This window comes from Protobothrops mucrosquamatus, unplaced genomic scaffold, assembly GCF_001527695.2.
Source record: "Protobothrops mucrosquamatus isolate PMUCROS unplaced genomic scaffold, P.Mucros_1.0 scaffold1825, whole genome shotgun sequence".
Lineage (NCBI taxonomy): Eukaryota > Metazoa > Chordata > Lepidosauria > Squamata > Viperidae > Protobothrops > Protobothrops mucrosquamatus.
This window is the reverse complement of record NW_015387959.1, coordinates 1-12540: the sequence shown is the minus strand read 5'-3', so window position 1 is coordinate 12540 and position 12540 is coordinate 1. Positions and strand designations below refer to the sequence as shown.

At 38.4% G+C, this 12540-nt stretch overlaps 1 protein-coding gene and 1 non-coding gene across 2 annotated transcripts in view; one reads left to right on the top strand and one right to left on the bottom strand.

The window, feature by feature from the left end:
* Positions 1 to 9176, top strand: part of PRSS12 (serine protease 12) — a 48926-nt gene extending 39750 nt beyond the window's left edge. The window contains exons 10-13 of the mRNA XM_015823287.1: positions 91 to 169; positions 2413 to 2535; positions 4729 to 5006; positions 8349 to 9176. Coding sequence (XP_015678773.1) covers positions 91 to 169; positions 2413 to 2535; positions 4729 to 5006; positions 8349 to 8656 — 788 coding nt within the window. The 3' untranslated portion in view covers positions 8657 to 9176. The remainder of the gene's footprint in view (positions 1 to 90; positions 170 to 2412; positions 2536 to 4728; positions 5007 to 8348) is intronic.
* Positions 9177 to 12173: 2997 nt separating this feature from the next.
* LOC114923080 lies at positions 12174 to 12307 on the bottom strand. The gene has a single exon (XR_003810563.1). It is a non-coding gene; the product is annotated as a small nucleolar RNA SNORA24 (small nucleolar RNA).
* Between the last annotated feature and the right edge of the window lie 233 nt (positions 12308 to 12540).

Below are 12540 nucleotides of genomic sequence, written 5' to 3'. Positions count from 1 at the left end.
AATTGTTTGATCATTTTGCTTGTCATTTGGAGTATTCTCTGTATTTACTGATTGGAAAATTTAACTTCTCTGCTTTGAACCCTATTTTAGATTCTCTTTCTTCTGTATGTGGTTTAAGAATATTGCATCGTCGCCAAAAACGGATTATTGGTGGGAAAAACTCCTTAAGGTAAGTTACAGACACCAATTTAAAATCACAAAGCCATGCTTCCCTTACCTTGGCTCTCCTACACTTGTGCAGCACCTGGCCTTCTTTCGCTTGCACACAGATTGCACCAGGCCTGCCTATGGCAGGTTCCCATGGCACCTCATTGTTGCCCGGTTAAAGACCCACATATCTTGGAGCACTTCTTAAAAGACCTAGGTCTTCCCATATTACATATTACTTATACAGATAGTCCTCAGCTTACGACAGCAATTAGGATCTGAATTCTTATTGCTGTGGTCATGTGATGTCATGATTTATTACTGTATTGCTTAGCGATAGCAATTCTAGTCCCGATTGCTGTTGTAACCCGAGGACTGTATAAGTAATATGAGAAGATCTGGATTTCTTAAGAAGTCTATAGTACTGTGAAATGTGGAAGGAAAGAGAAGAAAAAGATAACCAATAGCAAGCAGTAAATTACAGAGACTCTTCATTTTATAACCACAATTGTCCGGAATCTCACTCATTGAGTGAAATAGTCATTAAGCAAAATATTACATAACTGCTTCACTCAACAACCTCAATCCCAGCACTCCCACTTGTGGTTGTTAAGCAATTATGCAGATCATTAAGCAGACAAAGTCCCAGGTAAGTAGCATGGGGTGCCCGGGGAGACCCCATGCTCAGGAGCTGAAAATCCTCCTTGCCAAAATCCAAGGATTTTCTGACCCTGAGGAAGACACACTCATGTGTGACCTATGCCGGGATTCCTTCAGCAATCACTCCAAGCTGCTTACGTTATCACACTGCTTCCTTGCTTTCTGCTAGGATTTCAGCTCCCTCTCATCTCTAGGGCTGGATGAAAGAGCTGCCCATTAAGGAAGTCATCTTTCCACATGTGAAAGGAAATGCTTTCCATGGAGTGCAGGAATGGGGTTCAGATCTTCAGGATCTGAACTCCATTTCTGCACCCTGCAAAAGGGTGTCATCTCTTCAGCACGTGGAAGGAAATGCCTTTGACAGGTGCAGAAATGGAGTTCAAATAACCAGGATGAGCTCTGTTTCTGTACCTTGTGAAAGGATGTCATCTCTTCTCTGTGTGTAGAAGGGAATGCCTTCTATGGAGTGCAGAAAAGGAGTTCAAATATCAGGATCTGAGCTCTGTTTCTACATCCCATGGGAGAATGTCACCTGTCTTCCACATTTGGAAGGGAATGCCTTCCACAAAGTGTAGAAAATGAGTTGATCTGCACTTCGTGGAAGGCATTCTCTTCCAAATGTGGAAGACAGGATCAGGCTAGGGACAGATGATCCTAGAGAAAATCTGTGTGATGTGTTGATACCAATTTGGTGATACAAGACCAATCAAATATAAAAGAAGAATCTAATTCATTAATAGAAGATGCACCTGGCTTACATGTGAAAATCTGAGTCTGTGGACTCAGACCATACAATTGCTAGCTAAACAATTAAAATTACTAGGCATCTCCAATAATTACTAAAAATGAGATTTGGAAGACAGTCACGTATGCAGTGTCCTAATTTAATTTTGAAATGGTATGTTGGGTTGCAATTTCTCTAACACATAACTGCAGAGTCCCCAATTTTTGGTAGAATATTAGGTGCAATGGAAGAATTGCAGAGGCAAACAGATTTGAAAAGTCTTTGTTTTGTGAGCAGAATTTCATTAGTGTTTTTGATCTTTAAAAATGCAACTCCTTCAGAAGTACACCTTTGATTAAAAAAAAAGGTGGGGCATGGAGAAGCTAAAATTAACAAGGTTTATCTTGAATATGATGACAGCTGTGCTTATCAATGTCTATTCTTACGTATTATATTAATGATGATGAAAACAACCAGTATAGCTGTACACTTTCCTATGTTAATCATTCTCAAATTAAATGAATGTGTCATATATTAAAAATAGTAATTTTATTTATTTGTTAAATTAGCAAGAGTTTTCACATATGCCTCAGTATCTGTCACTCATTATTTCTGTAGATCTAAATCCCAAAATGAGCATGTTGCAAAACTAACTTGCTAAAATGCTTTTTTTTAAAAAAAAATGTATGGATGTGTAGAAAGAGGCTGGCTGAATATCTTAACTATCCTCGGATAAATTCAGAATAAAGTGGTTGGACAGGATTATATCTCCTGTTTGGTGATGCCTTACGACACTACTTTTTGCACTCACACAAATACATAAACATATTTTTATTTTTAACTTTGGAACTTTCATACTAATTATATATATCTGTGTCTAGGGGTGGTTGGCCCTGGCAAGTAGCTTTGCGCATTAAATCATCCCATGGAGATGGAAGACTTCTATGTGGTGCCACTCTTATCAGCAGTTGCTGGGTGCTTACTGCAGCACATTGTTTTAAGAGGTATTGTTGCAAAATTTACAGAGGAGTATGTTAGCATAATAGTGCAGAAACTTAATGCAGAAAGACAAAGATAATAAAATATATGGACGATTCTGACATTGCTCTGAAACTATGCTCAAAGAAACAATGCTGCATTTTTAAAACACAACATTAGTATTTCATATATATTTTAAATTGCTTTTGCTTCTGTAATGTGAAATGCCTTCATTAATGTCATTCTGAAAAGCTTGGATGTTTAAATACTGTAAATGAAAAATGAATGGAAATTGAAAGCAAATCAATAGACATAAGTCAGCTTTCCCCAATTAGGCACTCTCCAGATGTCTTGGGAATACAACTCCCAGAATTAACAGATGGGTAACTTTTAGAGGAAAACATGTACTCAGTCTGGAATGAACAAACATATGATGTAGAAATTTGTAACTCAGTGTATAGGATCAATCTGCAAACAAGCAGAAAAAAAGAAGAAAAACACCCAATCTTTTCCAAGCTATGTTATTTGTTCCTAAACCTGAAGGACAATATGCTGTATAGTGCTGCAATAGCTTTTATTACCAAATGTACATTTAAGTTTCCAAAAACTGAACATATACAGTCAAGCCATTGATGATACCTTGCAGAATTATGTTTCCATTTAATCGGTTGAATCTAATAATTGCTAGCAAAAGATAAGTGAACCCGATACTTTCTAGATGTAGCAAGCGTTAAAGAAATAACTGTTATCAAATGTATTGAGTAATTGTCTAGCACAAATAGTTTTGAGATTCTTTCCATCTGATGCTCTAGCCCTAATCATTTTATGGGAAGATTTCATTCTTTATGAAGAAATGTAGAACAAATATTATGAAAAAAAAACACAGTTCTATAAAACAGCTGTAAACAGTCAATTTATGACACTGACATTGTTCTTTTGGTTAAATTCATGACCTTCATAATCTTCACTAGCCTGAGGATCTGATTAGTAGGATATTTCAACATAATTAAAAAGATATGATTTAATATGGATTACATATATTCATACTATACAAGGAAGTTTTTTTAAATGTAAGTTATTGAAATGATTCTTATTGTCACCTTTATCCCAAAAACTCAGAGAGAAATAATATATTTATGTGTGCTTTTTTCCCCTTTACTGCTACAGCCATATCCCCCTTTTCAAGGTGCTAACATTCAACATGCTAATTCTATCTATATAGTATGATTACTATATCTATATCATAATGCAGAATGGTCAGGATGAAACAATTTCAACATGCTAATATTTGGCAGAATATATTTTAGTTTTATATCCATTTTAGTTACCAAATAACACAGAAGAAATGTAATAGATCAGTGATGGCGAACCTCTTAGAGCCCGAGTGCCCAAAAACCGCCCTGCCCCTCCACAGGGCCACTCACCACAGATCGCCCAGGCAGCCTTGCAGCGCCATGGCGGCCACACCCTCCGCCCACATCCTGCAGCATCATCTGCACGTGATGAGGTGCGAGGGTGGAGTCTTGCTCCTGCTGCATGGCTGCCATGTGCTTGGCTGTGCTGCTCCGCGTGGGCCGCACCTGGGGAGCTCCTCCGGGCAGGCTGCTGGTGAGGGGGTTGCGGGAGGAGGCGGGGCTGGGGCGACGGCACGTGCCCACAGAGAGGGCTCCAAGTGCCACCTCTGGCACGCGTGCCATAGGTTCGCCAACACTGTAATAGATTATGAAAGGCTTTTAATATCAAATTTAATTTGGACCTGATCAGAACAAATAATGAAAAGCTTTCCAAAAATTAGGGCAAAAATCCACAAATGAGTGGCAATAAAGCTAAAAGGAATCAGAAATCAGAAAAGGAAATTAATTCCTGCTTGTATTCAGTGATGAACTGTCCTAGTCTATCACAGATAGACTACAATATGTAACCTTAGATTATTTTCCTCAGTGAGTAAATGGACAAGTATCATATTTTGATTCATTCGTTGAACTGAGTTGTCTTTATATTTGGAACTTGTATGGAGAACATAACACATTTTAGGCCATATTTTTACCAAAATATTGAAAATTTAAAAAGATTTAACAACATTTAAGCACCATTGTATTTTACTGAGTTCCTGAATTATTACTGAACTGGAAATTTAATTCTCGCTCGCTCAATTTCCAATGTTTTTTCATTAAATAATAAAAGCAGAATCTTACATCAATTATTCCCCTTTCTTTTAGGTATGGCAACAATACTCGAAACTATGTGGTGCGTGTTGGAGACTACCACACATTGGTACCTGAGGAGTATGAAGAAGAAATTGGAGTAGAAGAAATTGTGCAACACCCAGAATATAGGCCTGATAACAGTGACTATGACATCGCATTAGTGAGGCTGCAAGGGCCTCAAGAACAGTGTACTCGCTTTAGCGCTCATGTTTTACCTGCCTGTTTGCCATTCAGGCGGGAGAGGCCACAGAAAGCTTCTGATTGTTACATCACTGGATGGGGTGATACAGGTAAGATTGTGTTTTTTTTTTAATGTTTAATTGGTTATTGCACTAGGTGATATATTAAGTACAATAATTATATAACACTTCTGGTGCCCTGGAAAAAAAGTGATTTGAAGGAGCAAGGGCAGGAGAGTGGTTGTTCTGCTGAATCAAATTTTCATCAGTGTGCCCTATCTATCCTAGCCGGCTAAAGCCAACTATGAGATCCTTCCCAGTAGAAAATCAAACTTTGTACTAGTCCTCCTGGAATCTTAAAACATCTAGCAATCCTAGGTAGCAAGGCAGCATAAGAAATATAGTTTTCAAAAATGTAAAATGGAAGACAATACTTCTGAATTGCTTCAGCTAAAGTCTTCATGGGTGTGTTGCTAAACTACTTTGAAACTGTTCTGCTGCCATTTCTTCATCGTTGCTCTATGAAATAATTGTATAGAATAGCTAAACATTTATTTCAGGTTGTCCTTGCTTAACGATCATTTGTTCAGCAACTGTTTGAAATTATGGCAGTGCTGATTAAATGATAGTTACACCGGGTTCCTGAGGTTACTGCTGTTGCAGCACCCTCAGGGTCAAAATTCAGGTTCTTAGCAGCCTTCCTGTGTTTACTATTACAGGAGCACTAACTCCCTCCACCTGCCTATTGTCACCTTCAATTTTGCTCTTTTGGCCACTTCTGCAGTCCCTTCCATCCCCAACTGACCACCATCTTCTTCCTCCTGAGCTGATGAGGCACGCTTAATCTTGCGCTTTGCAAATCAGCTGCTAACCAGGCCTTCTTCCCATGGCCACATCGGCCCCTTGTCCAATTTGAAAGTCTTGTGAAAGTGGGGGATAGCAGGGCCAGTGTAGTGCAGGGCTGACTAAAGGGCAGATATACAGTGAGGGGGAAAATTATTTGATCCCCTGCTGATTTTGTATGTTTACCCACTGACAAAGAAACGATCAGTCTATAATTGTAATGTTAGGTTTATTTTAACAGTGAAAGACAGAATAACAGCAAAAAAATCCAGAAAAATGCATATCAAAAAAGTTATAAATTGATTGGCATTTTAATGAATAAAATAAGTATTTGATCCCCTATCAATCAGCAAGATTTCTGGCTCCCAGGTGTCTTTTATACAGGTAACAAACTGAGATTAGGAGCACTCTCTTAAAGGGAATGCTCCTAATCTCAGCTTGTTACCTGTATAAAAAACACCTGTCCACAGAAGCAATCAATCAATCAGATTCCAAACTCTCCACCATGGCCAAGACTAAAGAGCTATCCAACGATGTCAGGGACAAGATTGTAGAGCTACACAAGGCTAGAAGAGGCTACAAGACTATCACCAAGCAGCTTCGTGAGAAGGTGACAACAGTTAGTGTGATTATTCGCAAATGGAAGAAACACAAAATAACTCTCAATCTCCCTCAGTCTGGGGCTCCATGCAAAATCTCACCTCGTGGAGTTTCAATGATCATGAGAACGGTGAGGAATCAGCCCAGAACTACATGGGAGGATCTTATCAATGATCTCAAGGCAGCTGGGACCATAGTCGCCCAAAAAATAATTGATAACACACTACGCCGTGAAGGACTGAAATCCTGCAGCACCCACAAGGTCCCCCTGCTCAAGAAAGCACATGTACAGGCCCACCTGACGCTTGCCAATGAACATCTGAATGATTCAGAGAACTGGGTGAAAGTGTTGTGGTCATGAGACCAAATCGAGCTCTTTGACATCAATTCAACATGTTTGGAGGAATGTTGCCTATAACCCCAAGAACACCATCCCCACCTTCAAACATGGAGGTGGAAATATGCTTTGGGGGTGTTTTTCTGTTAAGGGGACAGGACAACTTCACGCATCAAAGGGACAATGGATGGGGCCATGAACCACCAAATCTTGGGTGAGAACTTCCTTCCTTCAGCCAGGGCATTGAAAATGGGTCGTGGATGGGTATTCCAGCATGACAATGACTCAAAACACATGGCCAAGGCAACAAAGGAGTGGCTCAAGAAGAAGCACATTAAGGTCCTGGAGTGGCCTAGCCATTCTCCAGACCTTAATCCCATAGAAAATCTGTGGAGAGAGCTGAAGGTTCGAGCTGCCAAACGTCAGCCTCGAAACCGTAATGACTTGGAGAGGATCTGCAAAGAGGAGTGGGACAAAATCTCTCCTGAGTGCAAACCCGGTGGCCAACTAGAAAAAATGTCTGACCTCTGTGATTGCCAACAAGGGTTTTGCCACCAAGTACTAAGTCATGTTTTGCGAAGGTGTCAAATACTTATTTCACTCATTAAAATGCAAATCTATAACTTTTTTGACATGCGTTTTTCTGGATTTTTTTGTTGTTACTGTCTCTCACTGTTAAAATAAACCGAATTATAGGTTTATTTTAATTTATTTTAATTATAGACTAATCTATAATTATATTTATTTTAATTATAGACTAATCATTTGTCAGCAGGCAAACGTACAAAATCAGCAGGGGATCAAATAATTTTTTCCATCATTGTAGATGGGGGATAAGGGGGTGGAGTGAGTTGCAGAGGTGGCAATCCATTGCTTTGCGAGGCTGAGCTGGGAAGAACAAAGTTGGAGTGGCTTGGATCGGAGCGAATCTGCACCTAATGGCCAGTTGAGATTTGGTTAAAGAAGAGTTGCTAAGCAATGTGTTCACATGACATCATAGTTTATAACATTGTAGTGATAGGAATTCCAGTCCCAATTACTGTTATTAATTGATGATTTCTGGTATGGTCAAACTAAAATTTGGCTAGCTTAAAATTACCTATTTTCCTCTACCACTCCTGCTTCTTTGCATTTTGCTGCAAAGTTAAACAATATCAGGAATTTTGAAACTTCTTGATAATCCATGCATTTTTCAAATTAATACTTGAAACGGAACATTTCCATTGAACCTTGAATCAGAAACTTGAATCAACACCTCACCCTGAATTGCAATATTCCAACTCAAACTGAAGCAGAATTGACATAACCTAGATAACAAATTGCAGATGAAAATATTTCCTAAACTGTGAAGATACCCGTATCTATTAAAAAGGCATGCTAAGTTTGAATACAAGAAGACTGTAAAAGTACAGCTTCCTATAAAGTTTATTTCTGTTACTGTAGCAAATAAGGAACACCAGAAAAATTTCATCTTTCAAGCCATTTTTAACTGTTCAGTAAACATTGATTTGTTTTTGCAGGATTGTGTATTACTATGTTCTTGATATAAACAAAAGACCTCACTAAATGACCTGATTTGTTTTGCTAATATTTCAGTTGTTTGGTAAAACAAAGTTTTAAGAATAAGCATTTGCTTGCTATTCAGCATTTTAATTTCAATATTTTCCCATCAGGTAGAGCCTACTCAAGAACATTACAACAAGCTGCTATTCCCCTTATTCCTAAAAGAATTTGCGAAGAACGGTATCACACAAAATTCACAGGGAGAATGCTGTGTGCTGGTAGTCTCCATGCACAAAAACAGGTAGACAGTTGTCAGGGAGACAGTGGTGGACCATTAATGTGCGGACGGCAAGGAAATATCTGGGTCGTATATGGTGTGACTTCCTGGGGGTATGGGTGTGGAGTCAAAGATTCTCCAGGCGTCTATACCAAAGTTTCCTTTTTTATACCTTGGATAAGAAGCATAACCAAACTATGAATGTCCCTTGTTGTACTGGGGAAATACTTTTTTTCATATAAAATCATTCATCCTTGAAGTAATTTTGATTGAATATTAATTCTACCAAGACAAAACAGTACTGATTACAGCTGCACAAATCAGCTCATTCTATATATATGGTTCTCATATATAGTATTTTTTATCTTTTTGTATTGTGACAAATTTTCTACAATGAACCGTATCCCCTACTAGTTTCAAAGAATGAATTTTTCATTGATTTTATACTGCGTTTTATCTTTAGAGAACTTTCCTGCCCTGATTTCATTGTACATGAAACAGTTGAATAAAATATCTTGTAAAATGTCAAGATTGTGTAATGTTTATTTATTAAATTGTGGTTTTTAATGAGGTGGGTAAAGGCAGCCTTATATATGTGTTTTATGACAATTCATTTTTAAATATCAGCTAAAATGATTTTATTATCATATAGCAGACTTTACTTTTATACTGTAATCTTAGTTTTCCCCAACTTGTGCTCTGCTGTATTGGAATAAACACCCTAGATTTTTCAGCAACTATTTCAAAAGTTATTTCTCAGTAAGATAATAAACAATACATAAGTTTTGTTAATAGTGGCATTCTATTACCTCAGCTTTTTACAAACTTTGTAAATTACTTGACCCATTTTTGTAATGACCAAAGTTATGCCCAAATTAAATGTTATCAAATATTTAACATACCTACAAATTAATTTTAGAAAGCATATTTAACCTTGTAGTTCATGGATTCTTTTCATCATTATTTTGTCTAAGTATGATTAATTTGTCTAATATTGTCTAAACTAAATAAGGCCTTAATAAATACTTCTGGCATTTATTTTGGATTCCCTGTCTTTTTCTAGTTTTTAACAATTAGCCAATGTTGGCTAGATACTGCAGAATGCGGCTTCCATATTAATACACTGTGATAAAGAATGCAACAATCTAAAGACATTTGCCATTATCAATTTATTTATGCCATCAGTAGACTTCCTCTGCTTTCTACTGTGAAAACTTCAACTTCAGACTTCTCTAATCCATTAAGACTTGCAAAGTTTTGCCTCAACATTAGTCTTTTTTATGCTGCCCATCTTTCCTACAAGATGACTCTGGGAGGCATCACTCATACAATACCTTCAGCAAAAGTATTTATTTCTCTTGATTTATACACACCCAAATCTATTTCCTTCACAAGCTTCTCATAACATGAGCTATGGGAAAATTGGGCTTTATTTTCTGTATTGTCCAGAAAGACCAAGACTTTACAGGTTCAGCTGGGAAGTCCCACTTAACAACTCACATAGAAGAAAGGATTTAGGAGTAATTCTTAACTCTTTGCCTACTCTCCGAGCCAACCTATTCAGATTAGATGAGAAATGGAACCACCCTGAAGGGTATTACAGGGATCCCCCAACCAACTTGCAACTACTTGGATAAGCAGCAAAGCATTTCAAATAAAAAAAGAAATCCAAATGACTCAACTTCCAGATAACTCTACCCAGATGACTGAGAATCTTTGAAATATATACGGCCAGATTATAAGGTCCATGAGAGTATACAATCTCAAGTTTTAACAAAACTAAAGTCAATGTGTTTTTCTGTATTTATGGAAATTAGTACATCTTTTCTAGAGGACAAAATGCTGAAGCATGCACCTCCAAAATGAATTGAGAACACAACATAAAGAATCTCAAAATACGTTTTTATTGCATTTATGTCACAAGTACATGCTAATCACCATTCTGGCTAGGTTTTGTTCTTTCACTTTACTCTGCTATTGAAATAAAATTCTTCCTTCAGTGTCTACCAATGGATATACTCAATGTGCATCAGTGGTTGGGGTATTTGATTAAAGGTAGTCCTCGGCTTACAACAGTTCATTTAGTGACTGTTCAAAGTTACAATATCGCTGAAAAGTGACTTAATGACCATTTTTCACACTTCCTTCCATTGATCGTCACTGTGATCAAAATTCAGACAGTTGGCAACTGACTCACATTTACAATGGTTGCAGTATCCTGGAATCATGTAATCATCTTTTGCAACCTGACAAGAAAGTTAATGGGTAAACCAGTCTCACACTCTGCAATGATTCACTTAACGGTGGCAAGAAAGGGTCACAAAATGGAGCAAAACTCAACAAATGTCTTGCTTAGCAATATAAATCTTGGACTCAATTGTGGTCATAAGTTGAGGACCACCTGCACAGTAATAACAGGCATTCCATGAAGTCTAACTGATACTAGTCTGCATTGAACCCAAGTACCAACTTAGCTATATTTTTGACTAAGATCACTGCTTCATTTTTTATGTCCTGATTGTGTAATCATGGCTGAAAATGTCCAGTTCCTCATTTCAGTTCATTGATGCCCAAAATATTAATGTTGTCATTTATTTGTAATATTTATATAGCAGCCCATTTTATAATAAACTCAGGGCAGCTCCCATCAAAAGTAAAAACAAACACCATAATACACATTTAAAACATCAAAAAACCATGAGCCAAATCATAGTATCTTATCTTATACTTGGGTGAAAAGCCAGGCCATCAAAAGCTTTCCAAGGCTATGAGAGTAGGGGCCTGCCAAAAATCAGGGAGCACAAGGCAGGGGTTGGCATAGAAAAGGCAAATTTCCTAGCTCCCATCAGATGGCAAAATTTAAGTGAAGGGACTAGGAGAGTGCATGCCCTATCTGACCTGGTATGAGTAGATGTTCTTAGGGAAAGGTGGTTCTGCAATAACTTAATAGTAATAACTTAGCTCTGTGCCTGAGAGCAAACTGCTGTCTTTCTAACCCTGAAGATGTTGCCTAATTGGATAATGAAATATCAAGAAAGCACCAAGGACTCCTTTTGAGAGTACTCTAGATAGCCAGAGAACAAATTCAGCCAGATTGCTGAACAAATGAAGCCAGCTCCCTTGAGAAATCCATTACACTGGGAAAAGCAATAAAATAAAATAAAGATCAAGGGCAAGAAGGTTAATCTTGTCTAACTGGGCTCTGAAGCACTGCTTTAACTATACCAGGTTTATTCCTGAGAAGATACACCGCAAAGTCTTATTTCTAGAAATCGTTGCAGATCTTGTCATAAAAGTTGATTTCTTGCATTTATCCTCAGAATCAGAGCAGCATGCAAACCGACCCTGCAAAACAGGAAAAAAAAAATCACTTTTGCAGTCGAAAAGTTATTACCCATGTTTAATTTACATAGATTAATTTTTTTCATAAATCCAAGATACCAACTAGCAAAATGTGTAGCACTCCCCCCCCAGTACCGTTCTCAATGGTTAGAAAATGCCTTTAAATCCTCGACCATCGGCTGCCGATCCCAAAACTCGTTTTAAAAGAAAAAAATATCAGCTTCGTATTACAGATCTGCAGGCCTCTCAAAATATTTCAACTCTGCTTTACCCAAGGTATGTTTTCAACGACTATCATCCGTCTCAAGAGGCAGCTCCCATCCAGGCCACCCTGTCGTTTCCAAAGCAAACCCTCCCTCCGCACAGGATGACACAAGAATGTGACTTGCCCAAGTCAGAGTCTCCCCGCAATCATATGGGGGGAGCTATGCCAAAAAGCAAGGCGACGGTTACTCTGCCATGAGTAGGAAGGGAGGCTGCCACCCTGGCAGGTCCCATGGAAGCATGGCGTCCGAGACACGCGCGCAAGAGCTTGGGGGGGAGGGGAGAAGGAAGCAGAGACTCCCTCGCTTCACGAGGTACGGCAGGGGTAGGCAACCTCGGCTCTTTTATGACTCATGGACTTCAACTCCCAGAATTCCTGAGTCAGCTCTGCTGACTCAGGAATTCTGGGAGTTGAAGTCCATGAGTCATAAAAGAGCCGAGGTTGCCTACCCCTGAGGTACGGGGACACGTGCGGCCTT